This window comes from Rana temporaria, chromosome 5 (genome assembly GCF_905171775.1).
Source record: "Rana temporaria chromosome 5, aRanTem1.1, whole genome shotgun sequence".
Lineage (NCBI taxonomy): Eukaryota > Metazoa > Chordata > Amphibia > Anura > Ranidae > Rana > Rana temporaria.
In genome coordinates this window covers 21,519,217-21,543,711 of record NC_053493.1, presented here as the reverse complement: position 1 = coordinate 21,543,711, position 24,495 = coordinate 21,519,217, and the positions used below count along the sequence as shown (strand labels likewise).

The window sequence follows — 24,495 nt, the reverse complement described above, 5'->3', positions numbered from 1 at the left end:
TCAAAAAGTGCCCTGGTCTTTTAGCTACAAAATGGTCCGGGGCTTAAGTGGTTACAAGAAATCCAATAAAATCCAATGTTGTCATAGATTTAAACCAAAGTGTATTCTGCTACATGTCATTGGTAAAAAAAATCCTGTTAAGTGTATAATAATCGTTTTTTTTTTGTGATCACGGACAGATGTATGCAGATGATCATGCACAGATGTGCGCAGATGATCATTGGGATATATGATTTTACTGTTACATATGTGGGAGACAGGTGTTTTTACTGTGTGTGGGGACATGTGTGTGGGGACATGTGTTTTGAGGACATGTGTGGGGACACTAGGCTGGTGATCAGTGTGTAAAAAGCTGTAAAAAAACATCTCATACTCACTGATCACCGGCCGGCTGCAGCGATCAGCTCTCCTCACTGACAACTTCTGTGTGGAGGAGAGGAGAGACGTTCGCCTAGCAACCGGCTCTCTATTTACATCACATGACGGCTGTGATTTTTTACGCACATGTTAAAATCAGCGGGCCAGATCCACATAGAAATGGATAGGCGCAGCGTATCAGAGATACGCTACGCCGCCGTACCTTACCTGCCGTTCTTTCAAATTCTCAAAGATTTCGCACCGTAAGTTACGGCTGCGTAGTGTATTTCTGGCGGCGGAATTCAAATCGGCGATTAAGGGGCGTGATTCATTTAAATGAAGCGCGTCCCCGCACCGAATGAACTGCGCATGCTCCGTTTCGAAATTTCCCGCCGTGCATTGCGCGAAATGACGTCGCAACAACGTAATTTTTTAAACTTAGATGTGACTTACGTCCATCCCGATCCGACTTACGAAAAAAAAAGAAAAAATTCAAATTTCGACGCGGGATCGACGGCCATACTTAACATGGCAAATCTCACTATACGCGGCAAAATACCAGCTTTAACTATACGCCGGAAAAAGCCGACTAGAGACGACGTAAGAGAATGCGACGGCCGCGCGTACGTTCATGGATCGTCAGAAATAGCTAATTTGCATACCCGACGCGGAAAACGACGCAAACTCCACCCAGCGGACGCCGAAGTATTGCATCTATGATCCGAAGGCGTACGAAGCCGCACGCCTGTCGGATCGAACCCAGATGCCGTCGTATCTTGGTTTGAGGATTCAAACTAAAGATACGACGCGGGAAATTTGAAAGTATGCCGGAGTTATCAGTAGATACGCCGGCGTACTCTCTCTCTGGATCTGGCCCAGCATTTTTTTTTTTTTTGCTGGACAGCTACTACTTAGAACTCCAAAATATTATTTTCGGAAAACAGAGGCCCTGTATAAGAAAATGGTGGCTGTTTCAATTTTTCACGTCACATGATATTTATGCAGCTGTTTACCAAATGCACATTTTTCAGGAAAAAAAAATACACGATAGAATAAATACACTAAACTATGAATATTAGAGAATACAAGCATAATATAATACCCTCATTTTTTATTTATTTTTGTAAAATATAAAAGATGACATTGTGTTGAGTAAATAGATACCAAATACACTATATTGTCAAAAGTATTGGGACACCTACCTTCACACGCACATGAACATTAGGCTGGGTTCACACTATTGCGAATTGGACACAGTTTTCCCTGCATTCAATCTGCATGTCAGGAGATTGTGATCGGCTCTGTGGAGGTGGTTCACACATCTCCGGAGCGGCTCCGGAGTCCTGTGCTTCTTCTGGTCCATTTCAGGTCCGAATTCAGCCCAAAATGTGGGCTGAAATCTGACCTGAAACGGTGAACTGGGACGCACCGGACCCCTGCTGTGAGCCATTCCGTGCTGCGATGTGAACCCAGCCTGACATGGCCTGTCTTAGTCCGCAGGGTTTAATATTGAGTTTGTCCACCCTTTGCAGCTTAAACCATTCTTTATGGACCTTGATTGAAACAGGAAGGGGTCATCTCCAAACTTTTCCCATAAAGTTGGGAGCATAAAATTGTCCAAAATTTCTTTGTATGCTACACTTTAATGTCGCGTACACACGATCGGTTCGTCTAATGAAAACGGTCTGATGGACCGTTTTCATCGGATGAACCGATCGTGTGTGGGCCCCATCAGTTTTTTTCCCATCGGTGAAAAAACTTAAAACCTGTTTTAAAATTATCCGATGGTTAAAAAAACGATAGAAAAAAACGATCGTCTGTGGGGAAATCCACCGGTTAAAAATCAACGTATGCTCAGAATCAAGTCGACACATGCTCGGAAGCATTGAACTTCTTTTTTCTCAGCACGTCGTTGTGTTTTACGTCACCGCGTTTTGACACAATCGTTTTTTTAACTGATGGTGTGTAGGCAAGACTGATGAAAGAAAAAATCCATCAGACCGTTTTCATCGGATGAACCGATCGTGTGTACAGGGCATTAGAGTTCCCTTCACTGGAACTAATGCCGCGTACACACGATTGGTCAAACCGATGAGAACGGTCTGATGGACCGTTTTCATCAGACCAAACCGATCGTGTGTAGGCACCATCGGTTATTTATCCATCAGTTAAAAAAATTCAATCTTGTTTTAAATTTAACCAATGGATACCTAACCGATAGAAAAAAACGATCGTTTGTAGGCACGTCCATCGGTTAAAAATCCACGCATGCTCAGAATCAAGTCGACGCATGCTTGGAAGCATTGAACTTCATTTTATTCAGCACGTCATTGTGTTTTACGTCATGCGTTCTGACACGATCAGTTTTTTTACTAATGGTGTGTAGGCACGACTGATCATCAGTCAGCTTCATTGGTTAACCGATGGAAAAATCCATCAGACCGTTTTCATCAGATGGACCGATCGTGTGTACGCGGCATTAGGGGGCCAAACCCAACCCCTGAAAAACAACCCCCCACCATAATCCACCCCCTCACCAAATGATTTGGACTAGTGCACAAAGTAAGGTGCATAAAGACATGGATGAGCAAGTTTGGGGTGAAGGAAATTGACTGGCCTACACAGAGCCCTGACCTCAACCTGATAGAACACCTTTTTCGATGAATTAAAGCGAACACTGCGAGCCGGGCCTTCTTATCCAACATCAGTGCCTGACCTCACAAATGCTCTTCTGGAAGAATGGTCAAACATTCCCATAGACACCCTCCTATACCTTGTGGACGGCCTTCCCAGAAGAGGTGAAGCTCTTATAGCTGTAAAGGGTGGGCCAACTCAATACTAAACCCTACGGACAAAGACTGGGATGCCATTAAAGTTTGTGTAAAGGCAGGTGTCCCAATACTTTTGACAATATAGTGTATTAGTAGATGTAGGGAAGAGAGTGTTAGGCCTCGTACACACGACGGGCGAAACACATCGTTTTCCTCGTCGAGTTCCTTGTTAGGCTTGTCGAGGAACTCGACAAGCTTGCTTTGCGTACACACAGTCAAGCCAAAATCTCCTCGTTCTCAAACGCGGTGACATACAACACATACAACGGCAGGGGAAGTTCGATTCCACTGGCTAAACTTTTGGGGCTGCTTTTTCTAATTTCATGTGTTTGCGTGTTAAATAAAAGTTTGGTAAGAGACGATTTGCACTTTTCAGTCTGTTACAGCTTTAAAAATGTGTTATCTCCATTACAAATGCTACTTTTACTCCCGTCTCATACTTTAATCTGAGCAAGCGCGGGTTTCTTAGCATACAGACGTTCGAGTTTCTCGTCGAAAACCAGCCCGACCAGAAACTCGACGAGCCAAATCAGACTCCCGTCGAAGGAAATAGAGAACTTGCTCTCTTTTTTGCTCGTTGAGGTTCTCGACAGTTTCCTCGACGAAAATGTACACACGACCGGTTTCCTTGGCAAAAAAATATCTCCCAGCAAGGTTCTTGCTGGTTTTTGCCGAGAAACTCGGTCGTGTGTACGAGGCCTAATTCTGTACATTATTAGGTAGATTCAGGTACAATGGATTAACTTTAGGGCAGCGTAGCGTAGCCTGTTTAGGCTACACCGCCGTAAATTAGCTAGGCTAGTAATGATTCTCAATATACTTACCTGCTAATTTACGGCGGTGTAGCCTAAAACGAGCGGGCGTAAGGGCGCCTAATTCAAATGGGTTGGAGGGGGGCGTGTTTAATGCCAATGAGGCTTGACCTCACGTTTTTGAAGTTTTTTTAAACTGCGCATGCGCCGGGCGACTACATTTCCCAGTGCGCATTGCAGCTAAGTACGCCGTACGGGCCTATTGATTTCGACGTGGACGTAAACGACGTAACTCCCGATTCACGGACGACTTACGCAAACAATGTAAAAAATTCGAACCTCGCGGCGGGAACGGCGGCCATACTTTAACATTGTTATTCCACCTCATAGGTGGAATAACTTTAGGCCGCCTAAGGCCTTACGGAAACGACGTAATTCGACTGCGGCGGCCTGGCGTATGTTCGTGAATCGGCGTACAAGCTCATTTACATAATCTACGCCGGCCGCGATGGAAGCGCCACCTAGCGGCCATCCGAAAAATTGCAATCTAAGATTGGACGGCGCAAGCCGGCCTATCTTAGATATGTTTAAGCGTATCTCTGTTTGAGCATACACTTAAACATATGGCGGCGTAGATTCTGAGTTAGGTCGGCTTATCTACTGATAAGCCGGCCTAACTCTTTCTGAATCTACCTATATCATTCTGGTGCCTCTCAATTTCAACTGCAACTCTTGTCCCCCCTGGTAATTGGAAACCAGAGTGATCCCCAATTTAGGCTTTAAAAAAATATTTCAGTTGACTGAAAGTCATTACAATTCTTCAACAAAAAGGTTCCATCTTTCTATTGTGGGGGTTCCTATTGTCACTTATACAGTTTAAGCGATATAGATTATTTAGCAAATCTTCTGTTTATGTTTAGCTCTTTTTAAAATTAGTTTAAAGCAGTTTGGTACTTTTTTTTTTGTGCCAAGTTATTTTAACTATGAAACAAATTAATCAAATTAGCTGCAAAATTTCACTCTTCGGTTTAGTTGTGATCTAGAGAACCTTTCTTACCTGTTCTGTTAATACAAAAAAAAATTCTCTACAAATCTATGTACCGCTTGCATGTTGCCAAAAAGCACGGGTGATATTATTACCTCCTTTATAACATATTAAAGTGTCAAATGCAAAATGAGACCTTGAGGTCTCATTTGCACTAGAGAATGTTTTTTCAAAGAGGATACAAAGCCCATGACCCAATTCCCCAGCTCACATCATCGTGATATTTCATCTTAATAGACATAGGATAAATGCCAATTATATACCGAAAAATATTTTTATCTTCACATTTTTGTATTTTGTCTCACTATGCAGATTACAACCTGGATTTAAAAGCTTACTTAACATTTTGCGAAAAAACTGTAGTAAGGAAATATTGAAAAGACTTCCCTTTGTTCATATCTTATTACCAGAAAAGTAGGGACATATTTCCATGCTAACAGCCAATTGTAAAATAGGGCAGGGTACACTTTTTTTTTTTTTTTCATGCTTAAGTAGATGTACGGCTCTCTCTTTAAATGCAGAAAATGTAGATTGGCCTAGAAGTACAAGTGTTGCTTTGATTTTTGAATCATTTTGGAAATTATTTTATTCTATGGTTAAATTGTTGTGGCCCTTTTACAAGGTCAGAAACCCAAAAGAAATAAATATTTGGTCTAAATAGTAAAGCCTAACCCATGGGCTAGTTTATTAAAGCGGTAATTTTTTTTTTTTTCACCTTAGCCTTATTCAAATATTCAACAAGGTTCAGCAAAATTTCTGTCCTTTAAATTCCCTTGAACTTCAAAAGTAACTCTTGGCAGCTGCTAAAATCAATCAGTTAACAGCTAACCTGATCCTGTAATCATACCAACTGTGCTAAACTGGAAAAAAAATGTATCTTCCTAGGTTACCATCAATCTCTGCGGCAGGGTCTGCTGTAATGCAATGATAGAATGAGAGTCTGCAATGAACGGGCCAACTTTTTGCTGAACAACCAATAGTGAAGATAAAGTTACAGCAGTGGCGGCCCGTCCATAGGGGGTGCCCGGGCGCCGCCTCCCCCCCCCCCCCCCTCCTGTAGTCACAAAAAAAAAAGGGCCCTTTAAGAATTTTTTATTTCCTTAAAATGTTGTTTTTCCTAATACTTACTGCAGCGCCGCCCCCTCTGGCTCTCGCAAATAACATACATTCATGCATTGCATGAATGTATGTTATTGTTGCCAGCTGCCGCTGGTCTATTCAAATGGGCAGAACTTGGGCGCCGGTTACCTGAATAACGGCAGCTGGTTGGCTGTGCGGAAGTGCTCTGATAGGCTTTCCGAGTACAGCCCTCGTCTCCCGGAAGCTTACGGGGGGTGGGTTCTTTGGATAAGACTGACGGCCGTCTCAGCCAATCAGGTTCGCCAATTCTGGTTATCAGTAATCTGATTGGCTGAAGCGTCATCGAGGGCGGGAGAAGACATCGAGGGACGTGGAAGCAGAAAGGTAAGTGCATTTTACAGGGCACAGAGGCGACAAAGGGCACAGTGGCATCAATAGGTACAGTGGTGACAAAGAGCACAGTGGCGACAAAGGGCACAGTGGTGACAATGGGCACAGTGGCAACAATTAAAGGGCACAGTGGCGACAATTGAGGGGCACAGTGGCTGCTTTTGATGGCATGGCACAGTGGTGACAATTGATGGCACAGTGGCTGAGTTTGATGGCATGGCACAGTGACTGCGTTTGATGGCATGGGACAGTGGCTGCGTTTGATGGCATGGGACAGTGGCTGTGTTGATGGCAAGGCACAATGGTGCGTATTGATGGCATAGTGACTGCATTTGAAGAAATGGCACAGTGGTGACAATTGATGGCACAGTGGCTGCGTTTGATGGCATGGCACAGTGGTGATAAATTGATGGCACAGTGGCTGCGTTTAATGGAATGGCACAGTGGTGACAATTGATGGCACAGTGGCTGCATTTGATGGGCACAGTGAGGCTGCAATTAATTTATTTATTTTCGTTTGCACCCCCCGAAAAATTTTGAGCACCAGCCGCCACTGAGTTACAGAACAACTTTTTTACACTTAGCTGAGTCAACCAAAGGGCCTTCTTCTGGCAAATTGTCCCTAAAGACTAAGCATGCTCTCTTTGATGGTGGAGTGTAGGGTCTGTTGTATAATTATGGAATGGAAGTCTGCAATGAACACTTGAACTTGATAAACAACATTCAATGGTGACCAAAAAAATTACTGTGCAACTATTTTACTCAGTTGACCAAACCAAGACCATGGATGAGTGAGTTTGGGATTGAAGTAACTTAACAGGCCTGACCTCAACCCGATAGAACACCTTTGGGATGAATTAGAGCAGAGACTACTAGCCATGCCTTCTCGTCCAATATCAGTGCCTGACCTCACAAATGCACTTCTGGTAGAATGGTCAAACATTCCCATAGAGAACCTCCTAAACCTTGTGAACAGCTTTCCCAGAAGAGTTGAAGCTGTTATAGCTTCAAAGGGTTGGCCTACTCAATATTGAACCCTATGGACTAAGACTGGGGATGCCATTTCAAACAAACAAAGTTCATGTGTGTGTAAAGGCAGGCGTCCAAATACATTTGACAATATAGTGTATATTAACCATGAAGCTTAAAGTGTATTGTCCACTAGTCTTTGGTATGGTGGCTGTGTTCATGTTTGTTTCTCAAGCTTCATTGGCTTTATTTTCACCCAGTAATCCTAAAAATAACACACTTCCTGTCCCTTGGTGGCTATGTGACTCTTCCTCTGTATCTATGGAGGAAGCTAAGCTGAGGTTGTCACTCTAGGCTTCTCTCCTGATTTGGACTACTACTACTTCTTGTGAGCATTATGATGGATACTCACTCCAAGGCTGTGTATTTTCTGGGTATGGACCAGCAGAACAGGGCATCACAATTTCTTTGTTTATAGGGGTCTGGAGCACTAGCATAGCTTCAGGGGGTCACAATGGTGACCCCACCCATGTTCCAGGGGGCCCATGCAGCCTCCTTGTCACATTCAGTTTTACACCTGTACAGGAGGGGTGGCGGAGGTGGCATATACTGGAACTGCTCCCTTCCCCTGCCTGGGAAGTGACATCACCCATAGAGTTACTACGGGAGTTCCATTGTCGGCTGCCTCTTCTGCACCCACTTAAAGAGAGAAGCCGCCGCTGACAGCTCAGCGTGGGACCGGACTTGAACGGCTTCAGAAAAGGTATGCATAGTGATTTTTGCTTTACAGAACTAGATAGGATAGTCTAAAGCCTCATAAACACGATCGGACTTCCATCAGACTTTTACGTGGATTTTTTTCTGAAGGAGCGTTGGCCGTGAACTTGTTCTGCATACACACAGCAGAACTTTTTCAGCCAACTTTCACCAAACCACATGGTTTTTCAGCTCTTTACCACCACCCATTGGGCAACTTCTGCTATTGTTGTCTGATGTTTAGAATTGGTTCTGAGCATGCGTGTTTGTAATTTGGACTTTAGTCCGATGGACTTGTGTACACACGATCGGATGATCCTCCATTGGACATTTATAGTCGGAAAGTTTGAGGGCATGCACAGTGAACATTTGTCCGTTGAAAAACCGAAAACAATTGTCCGATGGAGCATACAGACGGTCGGATTTTCCGATAAAACACATTCGTCGGACCGTTGTTGTCAAAAAGTCCAATCGTGTGTATGGGCCTTTAGATTGTGGCTGCAAGTCAATTTGGAGATTTTAGTTTTTGGCTGAACTTCTACTTTAACCTCCCTGGCGGTATGATTCCTTCTGGTTTCAGGTGCTGAAAGCGGTACAATTATTTTGCATGGAAATCTGGCGTTTTGTGTTGTAGGCCAGCAATTCTTAGGAATAAATCACTTAAATCCGTCCAACCAAGAGTCTAGTAGACATCCCGGGTATGATAAAGTTTGAAACACAAAATCATAAATTAGAATATAAAAAATAACTATAAATAATTATAACAAATATTAATATAATAATAATAAAAATTATTCAATAATGTACTCAAATCAAAAACACTGAAATTTGCTCAGTTGCAGAATTGTCGCTGTCATTACTTTTATTGTTTGATGATGAATTTCCCCACAAATCGCTATCGCTCAATTCTGCAAGTGATTATAATTTATTATCGCTGTTTTTTAGCTGCTCTAAAAGCACTTCTGATGTAAAGGTACACTTTTGGTTGCTATGGACAATCTACAGTTTCCAGGCAGAAAGAACAGTTTTTATAATATAAAAGAACATGTAGGACACTGGGCAGACCACTAGGGACAAAGGGGATGTATAATTATTTTATACAGTACTGTAATCTGTAAGATTACAGTATACTGTATGTGTATTGTGTGTTTCACTTTTTGAATTTGGCGCAGAACTCTGTCCCCGTGCGTCGTAACGTCGAAGGGAGCGGAGCTCGGGGGCACTGTGAATCGAGCGAGGAGACACAGCGGAGGAGCCCGAACACACAGCGGGGACACATCGCAGGATCCAGGGACAAGGTAAGTAATAGACATGTGCATTCGTTTTCGTCCGAATGCATTTTCATCCGAATTTTAGGTATTTTCGTTATCGTTTTAACAAACCATAACGAAAGCACAGAAAACGAAAAACGAAAGATCCGACATAAACAAATGCTTTATTTTCATTTTCGTTGCGGTCGAATGTGCCTAACCTTAACTCTATTAGTCCAATATTATTCTACATAAAGAGAAAAGATTCGACATTATAGAGACATGAAGAAGAGTCAACATAGAGAGAAAAGATTCGACATAGAGAGAAAAGATTCGACATTATAGAGACATGAGGAAGAGTCAACATAGAGAGAAAAGATTCGACATAGAGAGACATGAAGATTCGACATAGAGAGAAAAGATTCGACATAGAGAGACATGAAGATTCGACATAGAGAGACATGAAGATTCGACATAGAGAGACATGAAGATTTGACATACAGTAGAGAGACATGAAGATTCGACATAGAGATTTTTTTTTTTTTTAAAGATTCTTTAAAGATTCTTCGGATGAAAACGAAATTATGAAACAAAATATTTCAGTGTGTACATGTGTAAGTAACTCTTCCTGTATGCTGCAATGCGATCCCGAGTCTAGCTCGGGGATACCGCTTTTAATATAAAATAATAATAAAATAAATAATATAAAAAATTCACCCCGAGCCAGACGCTTAAAATAATAATGAAAAAAAAATCTTACCACTCCGATAGAAAAGTAATTGTTTATGATAGAGTAAGGCACTGGATCTCCTTTTTCATCTTTGTCATTGGGGATAACGTCTATCCTCCATCGGTCCAGCAGAACGGCTGTCCCATTCTCTATGTCTTTAAGAGACTTTAGGAGGTTCTCACCCTCATAACCTGTAGAAAGAAAAGCAGGTGGACGGTGTAATAGAATGTATAAATAACTGACTCCATTTTCTTTAAGCATAAATTAACTTTTGAATGTATGTGTTTTGACATAACTGACAGTTTGCATAGAAACACACCCTGTGAGTCATTGTGGTTAAGCTGATTCATGGAGCAGCCTGTTGTATAAGCAAAATCATCAGCTAGTTCTTGTTAACTAAAGTCAGCAGTTTAAATCATGATAAGAAAGTACTGAGTTTGTATAACTTTTAGAAACCTATGCATTAAAACACAGCCCTTCCTTTCTTTCTTCTGCATATAAGCCTCTGTGGTACTAAATAAAGACCAGAGATCTTATGAACACACTCAGATCTGTTTCCCTGTGTCTCATTGGTCTCTCACGGATCTGTGGGTCCTTGAAGCTCTTCCTGCATTACCTGAAGTCCACCTGAGTGGCCGTAATACCTGTTTTCCTCTTCAGATGGATGTTAAAAATGTGGAATGTCAAATAAAAAACATTAGAAGCTCAAAGGCTGAGATTTGCAGGCTATTAAAGGGAAGGTGTTGCTGCCTAGAATTATATAGGCACACTCAATGCTGTAAACGTAGAAAAGGAGCACATACATTCATCTACCTTTCTTTAACTACTTAACCCCCGGACCATATTGCTGCCCAAAGACCAGAGTACTTTTTGCGATTCGGGACTGCGTCGCTTTAACAGACAATTGCGCGGTTGTGCGACGTGGCTCCCAAACAAAATTGGCGTCCTTTTTTTCCCACAAATAGAGCTTTCTTTTGGTGGTATTTGATCACCTCTGCGTTTTTTATTTTTTGCGCTATAAACAAAAGTTAATATTTTTTACTTTTTGCTGTAATAAATATCCCCCAAAAATATATAAAAAAACATTTTTTTTCCTCAGTTTAGGCCGATACGTATTCTTCTACATATTTTTCGTAAAAAAAAAATCGCAATAAGCGTTTATTAATTGGTTTGTGCAAAAGTTATAGCGTTTACAAAATAGGGGGTATTTTTATGTCATTTATATTAATATTTTTTTTTTACTAGTAATGGCGGCGATCAGCGTTTTTTTTCGGTATTGCGACATTATGGCGGACACTTCGGACACTTTTGACACATTTTTGGGACCATTGCCATTTTTATAGCGATCAGTGCTATAAAAATGCATTGGATTACTATAAAAATGACACTGGCAGTGAAGGGGTTAACACTAAGGGGCGGGGAAGGGGTTAAGTATGTCCCTTGTGTGTTCTTACTGTGGGGGGGGTGGCCTCACTAGGGGAAACACTGATCTTCTGTTCATACATTGTATGAACAGAAGATCAGCGTTTCCCCCGCTGACAGGACCGGGAGCTGTGTGTTTACACACACAGCTCCCGGTCCCCGCTCTGTACCGAGTGATCGCGTGTGCCCGGCGGCGATCGCGCCCCGGGCACACGCACGGGAGTCGGGGGCGAGCGGGGGGCGCGCGTGCGCCTGCGCCCCTAGTGGCGGCTGAGAGAGAGGACGTTATACTACGTGCTCTCGCCCAGCCGAGCCGACCTGCCGACGTAGAACGGCGGTGCGCGGTCGGCTAGTGGTTAATCAATCTTTTCTGGAACCTCCAGAAGCTATTCAGAAGGGTTGGTGAATGCTAATGATTGTGGAGCCCTGAAGAAGTCCTTTTACTGCTGGCTGAGTTTATATATTCATGGCCATCATGTTGGTTTATCTTGCCAATTGACAGATCGGATACCTTTCGTGACATCAGTATGGGGATAGAGGGGTCTCTGACATTCCCAAATAGTTTTCTAGGCTCCGCAACTGATTGCTCAGAAAGGAGGCACAGATTGAAAAGGAAACAGCTATACAGTTTGGGCGAGATTCAGTAAGGAGATACGACGGCGTATCTCCAGATACGCCGTCGTATCTCTGAGTTGCAGCGTCGTATCTATGCGCCTGATTCTTAGAATCAGTTACGCATAGATTTGACTAAGATCCGACCGGCGTAAGTCTCTTACGCCGTCGTATCTTAATTGCAATTTTACGCTGGCCGCTAGGTGGCGCTTCCGTCGATTTACGTGAGGAATATGCTAATTAGGTAGATACGCCGATTCTCAAACGTATGTACGCCCGGCACATTTTTTTACGTCGTTTACGTTAGGCTTTTTCCGGCGTAAGGTTACTCCTGCTATATGAGGCGTATGCAATGTTAAGTATGGACGTCGTTCCCGCGTCGAATTTTGAAATGTTTACGTCGTTTGCGTAAGTCGTTCGCGAATAGGGCTGTACGTAAGTTATGTTCACGTCTAAAGCATTGACGATTTGCGGCGGAATTTCGAGCATGCGCACTGGGATTCTTTTACGAACGGCGCATGCGCCGTTCGTAATAAACGTCAAATATGTGGGGTCACACTATATTTGAATAAAACACGCCCACATCATCCAAATTTGAATTAGGCGGGCTTACGCCGGAGCACATATGTTACGCCGCAAGTTCTTTCAGAATACGGAACTTGCGCCCTAATTTACGGCGGCGTAACGTACCGGAGATACGTTACGCCTGCACAACATTACGCAGGGCTATCTGAATCTAGCCCTTAGTGTCCACTGAGTGTGCCTATATAATTTTAGACACGCGATGTCCGTCGGGCACCCGCGATCAGCAGTCACAGAGACAGGGACATGGATCTCTGTGTGTAAGACAGGGACATGGATCTCTGTGTGTTCCCCACAAGTAGAAACACTATGCAGGGCACACATTAACCCCTTCCTCGCCCCTAGTGTTAACCCCTTCCCTGCCAGTCACATTATACAGTTATCAGTGCATATTTATAGCACTGTTGGCTGTATAAATGTGAATGGTCCCAAAAATGTGTCAAAAGTGTCCGATGTGTCCGCTGTAATATCGCATTCCTGACAAAAATCACAGATCGCCGCCATTACTAGTAAAATAATAATAATAAAAAAAAAATTCATAATTCTATCCCTTATTTTGTAGGCGCTATAACGTTTGCGCAAACAAATCACCATACGCTTATTGCGATTTTTATTTTTCCAAAGATATGTAGAAGACGTATCGGCCTAAACTGCAAATATTTTTTTATTGGATATTTATTATAGCAAAACGTAAAAAAAATGTTGTTTTTTTCAAAATTGTTGCTCTATTTTTGTTTATATCACAAAAAATAAAAACCTGCAGAGATTATCAAATACCACCAAAAGAAAGCTCTATTTGTGGGGGAAAAAGGACGTCAATTTTGTTTGGGAGTCACGTCGAACGACCGCGCAAGCGTGACAGCGCTGAAAGCTGAAATTTCGCCTGGGCAGGAAGGGGGTATATGTGCCCAGTAAGCAAGTGGTTAAAGGTCTGATAACAATCAAGCTGTTGGACTTTTAGCAAAGGACAACAATTGCACTTTTTTACGCAAACACTTGCCATGTTTATAATGACATGCTTCTAAAGTTATAAAAAATATATTCCTTTTACCTCCTCCCCACCTCAAGCATCTTGCCAAATCATTGCCGGTACCAAGAGGTAGGATCGCCACCGGGGGTTGCTTCACCAAATTGGCTTTATCTGTTTAACAGAAGAAACACGATATTTATCATTTAAAATACAAACAATATACATCAGGAAAAGATGATCATACACGGTAGACATGTGCACAGTGCAAATTTTCGTTTTAGTTTCTGATGCATTCGTAAATTGAAAAACTTCGTTTTGGATGCATTCGTTAGTTGAACCAATTTGTTTTTGGAACTCCTTTTGTATCTTCGGCATTCCTTTGGTTTAATTCGGAATAACCGGTTGTGAAGGTGTGGGCAGCCTCCACATTCAAGACGCATCTGACGTCAGTGTCAGAATGTAAACAAAATAAGTGGCGGCAAAAAAAAAGACATGGTGAGGGCTTCAAGTCTGGTATGGTCTTTGAGAGGAACTCCATGCCATAATTTATTAAAAAAAATGCAATGCCCCCCCCAAACCCATACCAGATCCTTAGGTCTGGTATGGATTTTAAGGGGAATGCCACACCCAAATGTAAAAACAAAATGGTGTGGGGTCACCCCTCAATCCATACCAGGCCCTTCGGGTCTACTATGGATTTTGAGGGGAACCCCACACCAAAATATAAAAAAAACATGGCATGGGAACCCCAAACCATTTTCTTTTTAAATGGCGAGAGAATAACCCCACGATCCATACCAGACCCTTATCTATCGTAATTTTAGCCCCCCAAGCGCATTACTACTGTATACATTTTGCAACATTGAACTTCATTTGCCATGTAGTTGCCCACCCCTCTATTTTATCAAGGTCTTCTTGTAAAGTTGCTATATCCTATAGTGGGGTAATTACCCTACTTAACTTTAAAACGCCCGACGAAAACGGAGATTGAACTATTTATCTCAACCGTTTTTTTGAACAAGTTAAACAGAATTGGTGCCAGAACAGAGCCTTGGGGTACCTCACTTACAACTCAAGATCATTCAGAAGAGTGATAACTAAAGCTCTATAAAGAGGGATCAGGACCTTCTTCCTCCTGCTGGTGATCCCTCTAGTGATATAAAAATCTATACAGAGGAATCAGAACCTCCTTTCTCCTGCTGGTGATCCCTCTAGTGATAAAAAAGATCTATAAAGAACAATCAGGACCTCCTTCCTCATACAGGGGATCTCTCTAGTGATATAAAGATCGATATAGGGGAATCAGAACCTCCTTCCTCCTGTTGGTAATCCCTCTAGTGATAAAAAAAGATCTATAAAGAACAATCAGGACCTCCTTCCTCATACAGGGGATCCCTCTAATGATAACTAAACATCTATATAGGGGAATTAGTACTTCCTTCCTGCTGCTGGTGATCCCTCTAGCGATAAAAAAGATCCATAAAGAAAAATCAGGACCTCCTTCCTCATACAGGGGATCCCTCTAATGATAACTAAACATCTATATAGGGGAATTAGTACTTCCTTCCTGCTGCTGGTGATCCCTCTAGCGATAAAAAAGATCCATAAAGAAAAATCAGGACCTCCTTCCTCATACAGGGGATCCCTCTAATGATAACTAAACATCTATATCGAGGAATCAGGGCCTCCTTCCTCATACAGGGAATTTCTCTAGTGATATAAAGATCTATATAGAGGAATCAGAACCTCCTTCCTCCTGTTGGTGATCCCTCTAGTGATAAAAAAAGATCCATAAAGAAAAATCAGGACCTCCTTCCTCATACAGGGGATCCCTCTAATGATAACTAAACATCTATATCGAAGAATCAGGGCCTCCTTCCTCATACAGGGGATCTCTCTAGTGATATAAAGATCTATATAGAGGAATCAGAACCTCCTTCCTCCTGTTGGTGATCCCTCTAGTGATAAAAAAGATCTATAAAGAACAATCAGGACCTCCTTCCTCATACAGGGGATCCCTCTAATGATAACTAAACATCTATATAGGGGAATTAGTACTTCCTTCCTGCTGCTGGTGATCCCTCTAATAACTAAATATCTATATAGGGGAATCAGGATCTCCTTTCTCCTGCTGGTGATCCCTGGCGACATCTCTCCCGGAGGTAACTTTCAGGTGTCGCGGCTCCGGCGCTGTGATTGGCCGGAGCCGCGATGATGTTGCTCCCGCACATACAAGCGGGAGCCGCAAGGTAATGGCACAGTCACTGAAGCTATGGCACATATGTGCCATTGCTTCAGTTTGCCCCACTGTGCATGTGCTGATAACATTGGCACATGCAGGGAACGGGGGATATCTCCTAAACGTACAGGTTTAGGAGATATCCTTAGTAGCTACAGGTAAGCCTTATTATAGGCTTACCTGTAACATAAAGTGGTCTGTAAGGGTTTACAACCACTTTAATTGTGTACAACACTGTACCTTTGAAATTGTACTCGTAATCATACACACGATCCAATTTTATGGCCATAATTGTCTGATAGACGTGTTGTGTCGGATAATCCGACCATGTGTATGCTCCATCAGACAATTGTTGGCTGAATTAACGACAACAAATGTTGGCTGTTCATGCCCACCAACTGTCTGGAAATAAATGTGTACACAAGTCCGATAGACTAAAATCCAAAGTACAAACACGCATGTTCAGAACCAAAGTTAAACATTAAGACAACATTAGCAGAAGTTGCCCAAAGGGTGGCGCTAAAAACACATATTTAGGTTTTGTTGGCTGAAAATGTTGTGCCGTCTGTATGTAGAACAAGTTCACGGCCAATGCCCTTCGGACCAAAATCCACGGAAAAGTCTGCTGGAAGTCTGATCGTGTTTACGAGGCTTTAGACATCATGCATTGCCACACAATTCATCTTATCACAAAGAATAAGCCCATCAATCCTCTGCCTAAAAATTCAGAGAGAATTTACGGGTAAATTCAAATCTGCGCTGGCGTATCTTCTTTCTGTGTTCAGAAAGCAAGATACGCCGAAATTTGCCCAAGATCCGACTGGCGTAAGTCTCTTACGCCGTCGTATCTTAGTTGCATATTTACGCTGGCCGCTAAGTGGCGCTTCCGTAGATTTTCAGCGTAGAATATGCAAATGCGCTGGATACGCTGATTCAAAAATGTACGTGCGCCCGCGGAATTTTTTACGTTGTTTGCGTAAGGCTTTTTCCGGCGTAACGTTACTCCTGCTTCTGAGGCGTACGCAATGTTAATTATGGACGTCGTTCCCGCGTCGAGTTTTACATTTTTTACGTCGTTTGCGTAAGTCATTCGCGAATAGGGCTTTGCGTAAATTACGTCCACGTCGAAAGCATTGACGATTTGCGGCGGAATTTCGAGCATGCGCACTGGGATTCTTTCACGAACGGCGCATGCGCCGTTCGTTAAAGACGTCATTTACGTGGGGTCATGTTTTATTTACATAAAACACGCCCACCTCTTCTCAATTTGAATTTGGCGCGCTTACTGATTTACGCTACGCCGCTGCAACTTACGGAGCAAGTGCTTTGTGAATACTGCACTTGCCCATCTAAGTTGCGGAGGCGTAGCGTAAATAGGATACGCTATGCCCGCACAAAATTACGTCCCCCTACCTGAATCTAGCCCACTGCCTATATTTCAAGCCTAGGAGATATTATATAGAATTGCTTCCTACCTATACAATCAAGAATCCAACCGACTGTTCCATCACCACCACAAGCAAGAACCCTGAAGTCTGGAACATCACGAAAGAAGTTCAGCCTGAAGGACAAAAAATATTTAATCGATAAAGGCACTGAAGGTTCAGCAATAAAAGGTTCAGCAAAGGTGTATATTTAATATTTGCAACATTTTTTGTAACATCACATATATAACTTTTATATATTTTTTTACAACTGGACATAAAAGGATTTTACAGGTAAGCTGTTATAAAAATCCTATTTTTTTTTTTTGTTAAATGAATAAATATTAAAGGCAATATTCACTTATGTACCTATTAAAATAATTATATGCATTTTTTTTTTATTCAACTAGTTGATTTTTACATTAGTCTTCCGTAATACTATACATACTGTAGCTATACAAGCTTAATTTAAGCCCAATTGTAAAACAAATATAAAAGTTATACATATGATGTTACAGATAAAGGTACAAAAGAAAAAAGTAGCGAGAGATAAAAAAACAAAGGGCCAGTCCACCTAAAAATTGTATGTTGGACCTGACGTGGAGGATCGGTTGTTTGCAGAGCACGAAACCATTTCTCCTTGTGCTATTAAAGCGGGAGTTCACCCATTTAAAAAAAAAAAAAAAATCTCCCCTTAGCTTCCTGCTCGTTCGGTCTAGGGGAATCGGCTATTTATATTAAAATAGGTGCAGTACTTACCCGTTTTCGAGCTGCATCTTCTTCCGTCGCTTCCGGGTATGGGTCTTCGGGAGCCGGCGTTCCTTCTTGAGTGACAGCCTTCCGAGAGGCTTCCGACGGTCGCATCCATCGCGTCACTCGTAGCCGAAAGAAGCCGAACGTCGGTGCGGCTCTATACTGCGCCTGCGCACCGACGTTCGGCTTCTTTCGGAAAATCGTGACGCGATGGATGCGACCGTCGGAAGCCTCTCGGAAACCTGTCAATCAAGAAGGACCGCCCATTCCCGAAGCCCATACCCGGAAGCGACGGAGAGGATGCGTCTCGTAAACGGGTAAGTACTGCACATATTTTTAAATAAATTGCCGATTCCCCTAGTAATAACGAGCAGGAAGCGAAGGGGGAAAAGTGCCCTCTAAGGGTGAACCCCCGCTTTAAGCACACACTTTCTCTTAATGCAATAATGCATCTTAAAGGAGTTGTAAAGGAAAAACATTTTTTTATTGCTGAAACTACTGTTTACAGGCTATAGAGACGTAATAGTTAACTGATTCCTTTTAAAAACGATTACAAATAGATAAAAATCAATCATATAATGTACCTGTAGTTTCTAGTTTCGTTTTTGCATGTAGTTTCCTGCTTCTGTGATGTACAGAGCCACAGAGCCAATACAGGGCAGTGATGGTTTGGAAAACTAAACTGATTGGTGCTGTGGGGTTTTAGACACACAGTAATCACACCTTCTTGATTAGTGACCACAGAGAGAAAGCTCCCAGTACTGTGGTTATCAGGAAACAGACAACCAGGAAGTGTGGAGATCAGAGAAGAATTACAGCAACATGAGAGCAAAAACGAAATAATAAGGACATGAAAACAGCACTGCATTAAGGTAAAGGAAGCTATTAAGATTAAGCTTTACAAACCATTTAAGCTAAAATTCACTCACCTTTCATTCGCTTTCCCATTCATTCAATAACCAAACATCACCGTACTGCTGTTCTCATCATCCTGGCAGCATCTCTCTCTGCCTGCCGAGGCCCTCACAGCCTCCTTTTATTATCACAAAAGCTCTCCCAAACAGGAAGTGATGGCTCCAGCAGCCAATCATCTCCTCCATGGGAGGGGACATCACAGGATGTCCCCTCCACACAGGAAATGTCCATATAAGGAGTTGACAACCCAAGAAATTATATGTTGGAGATACGCCAACAGTGACCTGGAAGTTTTAGCTGTTCCTAAGCTTCATCAAGTGTCCATAAACTCCTGCTATATTCTTCAAAATATAAAATACCTAAAACATTCAACAAGGACAGTAGGATCCCCTACCCGATATTGGTAACAAAAGGTGTACAGAGCCAGGAACACAATACAGACATCTTACCAAGAGTCCCCAAGCATTATTAGGCCCCGTACACACGTCCGAGAAACTCGACGAGCAAAACACATCGTTTTGCTCGTCAAGTTCCTTGTGATGCCGCCGAGGATCTCGTCGGTTTCCTCGGCCGAAAGTGTACACATAACCGGGTGTCTCGGCAGAATACGGCTCCGATCGAGTTTCTGGCTGAATTCTGCAGAGAAACTCGGTCGTGTGTACGGGGCCTCAGGCTCCATGTACACGGGATGTTTTTACAGCTGCTCCTAAATCATGATTAAACTTGACAGATAGTAACCCACATTTAAATAGGCCATTTTGCCGCGTTTACATGCCGCGTTTAGCGGCAATTTACCGCATTTGCGTTGATTTTTTTTTAAATGGGCAAAAGTGAAAAACGCCTATAAATGAAACGCTTCTAAATGCGGGTTACCACGTTTAGCCGCGTTTGGCATCTGAAACGTGAAAAGCTCCAGTGTCTGAACTCGATTTTTTCTTTTAAAGAAACGCTGTTAAAAGCAACTGCCTAAAAACGCCTGTAAACGAGACTGTGTACATTAAATGAGTTCAAAAAAGCATCCAACTGCCTCTGAACGTCCGTTTAACAGCAGCAGTGTACATGGGGCCTAAGAAACCGGTCAGGTAATTTCCCTCTCCGGCACCTACACCAAAATATATGTATTGGGTGGATTGACCTTTTAAGTTTTTTATTAAGTGTTCTTGCATAGCAAGAGCACTTACTGTTATCTCACATATATATTATTCTTATTATAGCCAAATTTACCACCCTAACCACCCTAACTCCTCCCACAGTTTTTATACTACATAGACAAGTAATATACCTAAACCTAATACCTAATATACCTAAACGTGAGGATTGTTCCCGATTGCTGTGCTATTACTTTGTGGAACGTTTAGCCGAATCGTTCACGAAATAACGTAATTTTTGCGGCAAAATTTGTCCCATAGGATATGAATGGCGAAACTAGAGTGTGAGCTGACGAAAACTGAAAAATCAGGACATGATTTCTAAACTGCCACCACTCCCTCATTTTCAAGCCCACCTACACAAATCGTATATCAAAACGTTCAGCTATCCCTGCTGCCACTACACACGGCTAAGCCATAGTCCTGATCATTTTCACAATATGACCATTTGTTTGCAACTCAAGCCATTTATTGGCATTCATTGAAACTACTCTCTAGCCACCTAAAATTTGAAGGGCAATATCTAAACTGCGACTGTGCCTTAAATTGTAATATTTCAGAGACATACTATACATCAAAATGTAGGTCTGGGTCTTCTTATTCTCACAATATAACGCTCCTTGCTGTAGGATTTATAGTTTTTAAAATACGACCATTTGAAAAATGACGTGTATTCAGGAGAACCAAAATACTCTGGACTGTGCTTAGAGCCTGCATAAACATTGGTTTCCTGGCAACGCTGAGGGGAATTATAGCTCCTCCCACACAGCTCTGAGGGGAATCATAGCTCAATGTTCAAATGTGGGAGCTGACAAAAGCTGACAACCCCATGATCAGCCAAAACATTATGACCACCCCATGATCAGCCAAAATATTATGACCTCCCTATGATCAGCCAAAACATTATGACCACCCCATGATCAGCCAAAACATTATGACCACCCCATGATCAGTCAAAACATTATGACCACCCCATGATCAGCATAAACATTATGACCCCCCCATGGAGGCAAGAACACTTCTCACAATTTCCCCAAAAATGTTAGCTTTTCTAGTTTTATTTGCTTTAACTAAAAAAAATCGAATTGCTTGCTAGTTATTAAGGGTTTACGTTAGGCACTTAAGATCTAAAAACTCAGGGGCAGATCCTCGTACAATTGCATGGGCGCAGCGTATGTGAGATACGCTACGCCGCTGTAACTTACTTTTATAATCTTTGAATCCACAAAGAATTTGCGCCGTAAGTTACGGCGGCGTAGTGTATCTCTCACGGCTTAACGGCGCGTAATTCAAATTGGCGAGTAGGGGGCGTGTTTCATTTAAATGAAGCGCGTCCCTGCTCCGAACGAACTGCGCATGCGCTGTCCCTAAATTTCCCGCCGTGCATTGCGCTATATGACGTCGCAAGGACGTCATTGTTTTGACGTGGACGTAAATTACGTCCAGCCCCATTCACGGACGACTTACGCAAACAAAATAAAATATTTTCAAATTCGACGCGGGAACGACGGCCATACTTAACAATGCGTACGCCACCAAATAGCAGCTTTAACTATACGCAGAAAAAAGCCGAACGGAAACGACGTAAACGAATGCGACGGCCGCTCGTACGTTCGTGGATCGCTGGAAATAGCTAATTTGCATACTCGATGCGGAATACGACGGGAACGCCACCCAGCGGACGCCGAAGAATTGCATCTAAGATCCGAAGGCGTACGCCTGTCGGATCTAACCCAGATGCCGTCGTATCTTGTTTTGAGGATTCAAAACAAAGATATGACGCGGGAAATTTGAAAGTACGCCGGCGTATCATTAGATACGCTGGCGTACTCTCTTTGTGGATCTGCCCCTCAGTGTTTAAATACTTACACCAAACTGTAGAAAACAGAAACTACCATTCCTTTATTAAATATTCAATTATGTCATTCATAAATGTTTGAAACCTGTTCCTAGATAAATTGCCCCATCACAGCAGAGAAAATAGATAAAAATATAATAACTCAGTTTCACAAAGTGCATGTTAAATTAGATTGCAAATTTAAAACATTCATTTTAGCAGAAAACAAATAAAAACATTTTTTTTTTATAACATTTCAAAATCGATAATGTAAATATGTATAAATATATTTGCTAAGCAAAAGAAAACCTACCCTGGCATTGGTCCAATCCCAGCAAGACTATAAACCTGTCTTGGATTTAAAAGGTACTGAAATTTCCTATGTATCCTGCAGATGAAAAATAATGAAAAGAAAAGTGACAAGTAGTTTATGGAATGACAAAAACAAAACCTATTGTCATTTTATAGCATAATAAAGATAGAAGACTCACCCTGCCTATATTTGTTAATCTCCGTTAATATTGAATTTTTTTTTTTTTCTTCCCAACCCCTGATAAATAATTCATTAATGTGATGGAAATTGTAAGAGTGAAAAATGTTTTTCATAATCACATAGTAAAATAAAACTGAGCGCTCCCTGTTGATCATGTTCCCAATGCATATATTAAATAATGTGGTTTTTTTTTGTTTTTTTTTAAATTAGGTATATTGATAATAATTGTGAAAAGGCAAACAATGTGTTTGAGCACTTAAATCAGTCACATATAAGTAAGTTATACTGAGCAAAAACAGAAAAAAAAAAACAACAACAGCAGCGTGCAAAATACAAACACTATATTCTCTTATATTGTTAATATAAATTGTTTATTTCTCCCAATAATTATACAATTTTTATTCTCTTAAAGTTTAGGATTGTTTATCAAAAAAAATACAGAGCTAGGAAAATAGTGAAACGGAGATATAAAGGAATGTTTATAACATGGCAATGGCAGATTGGCGAATCATTTGCTGTGTTTTTCTAATTTAATGTGTCTTGTGAAGCCTCGTACACACGACCGAGGAACTCGACGGGCGAAACACATCGTTTTCCTCGTCGAGTTCCTTGTTAGGCTGTCGAGGAACTCGACAAGACAAGTTTCTCCATTCCCGTCGAGGAAATAGAGAACTTGCTCTCTTTTTGGCTCGTCGAGTTTATCGACAGTTTCCTCGACGAAAATGTACACACGACCGGTTTCCTCGGCAAAAAAATATCTCCCAGCAAGTTTCTTGCTGGTTTTTGCAGAGAAACTCGGTCGTGTGTACGAGGCCTAATGCCCCGTACACACCATCACTTTATGTGATGAAAAAAAACGACACTTTCTGTGAAGTAAAAAATGACGTTTTTGAAACTTCAATTTTCAAAGACGAAGTTGCCTACACACCATCGTTTTCTCACAATGATCTTGCAAAGTGAGGTTACGTTCCACCACGTTTTACCATTGAAGCTTGCTTCATAAGTAGCTTCTGGGCATGCGTGGATGAAAAAACGTCTTAGAAAATGACGTTTTTTTCTACACACGGTCAATTTCTGTGAAGTAAAAAGTGCACTTTTGAAAAACGACACATAAAATTGAAGCATGCTTCAATTTTTTTGGGTCGTTTTTTACAAGACATAAAACGACGTTTTCCCCCACACACAGTCAATTAAAGTGATGTTTTTAAAAACGTCATTTTTTTTCATCACATAAAGTGATGGTGTGTACGCGGCATAACACTTTCCGCATTTATAAAACATGTTTGCTGGCCAAATTTGTCTGTGTGTTTGATTCTGTGAGCCGTTGTCTTAACAATGTTAGGTAAATTAAATAATTTTTATATATTTTTTCTTTTATACATTTTAAACTTTTTTCCCATGTATTTTTCCACAATTTTTTTTTTTTTTTTAGCTTATCAGATGTCTATTGAGGAGAGCAGAAAAAAAGGACAATTGGAGGTGATAAAATAAATACTTACTCCAAATGTAACAGAAAATTTACCTATCAACAATTATATTTTTATTTCAAATGGAAAAAAAAAAGAACAGGTGTCAAGCCATTACAATTGTTTTTGTGAGCTCAGGATTCTTTTTTCTTTTGCAAAATTAATAATAAAATTAAAATAAACAAAATAGGGGGGGGGGGATTTACTAAAACTGGAGCGTGCAAAATCTGATAGAAACCAATTTGCCTCCAAGGTTTATTGTCAAAGCCTAACCGCTTAGTGACCGCCCACCGTACACAGGGTGGCCCACTGCCATACCTGGTACGTGATCTGACACATCCGGCTCTGGGGCACGTGAACGCGCTGCCAGCAACCCGTTCCTGCTGTGATTGGACACAGCGGGAGCCAATCAGCGCGTCCAGCGGATGCAATGCCAGCCGGGAGCCGCCGATCGTACAGGAGAAAGGTAGAATG

At 41.8% G+C, this 24,495-nt stretch overlaps 1 protein-coding gene across 1 annotated transcript in view; it reads right to left on the bottom strand.

Moving 5' to 3' along the window:
- Nucleotides 1-24,495, bottom strand: part of DGKB (diacylglycerol kinase beta) — a 664,259-nt gene that overhangs the window by 293,579 nt on the left and 346,185 nt on the right. Inside the window, exons 17-20 of the mRNA XM_040352255.1 lie at nt 22,376-22,450; nt 17,461-17,546; nt 13,828-13,917; nt 10,191-10,351 (exon numbers count right to left, since the gene is read on the bottom strand). Of these exons, the coding sequence (XP_040208189.1) occupies nt 10,191-10,351; nt 13,828-13,917; nt 17,461-17,546; nt 22,376-22,450 (412 nt within the window). The remainder of the gene's footprint in view (nt 1-10,190; nt 10,352-13,827; nt 13,918-17,460; nt 17,547-22,375; nt 22,451-24,495) is intronic.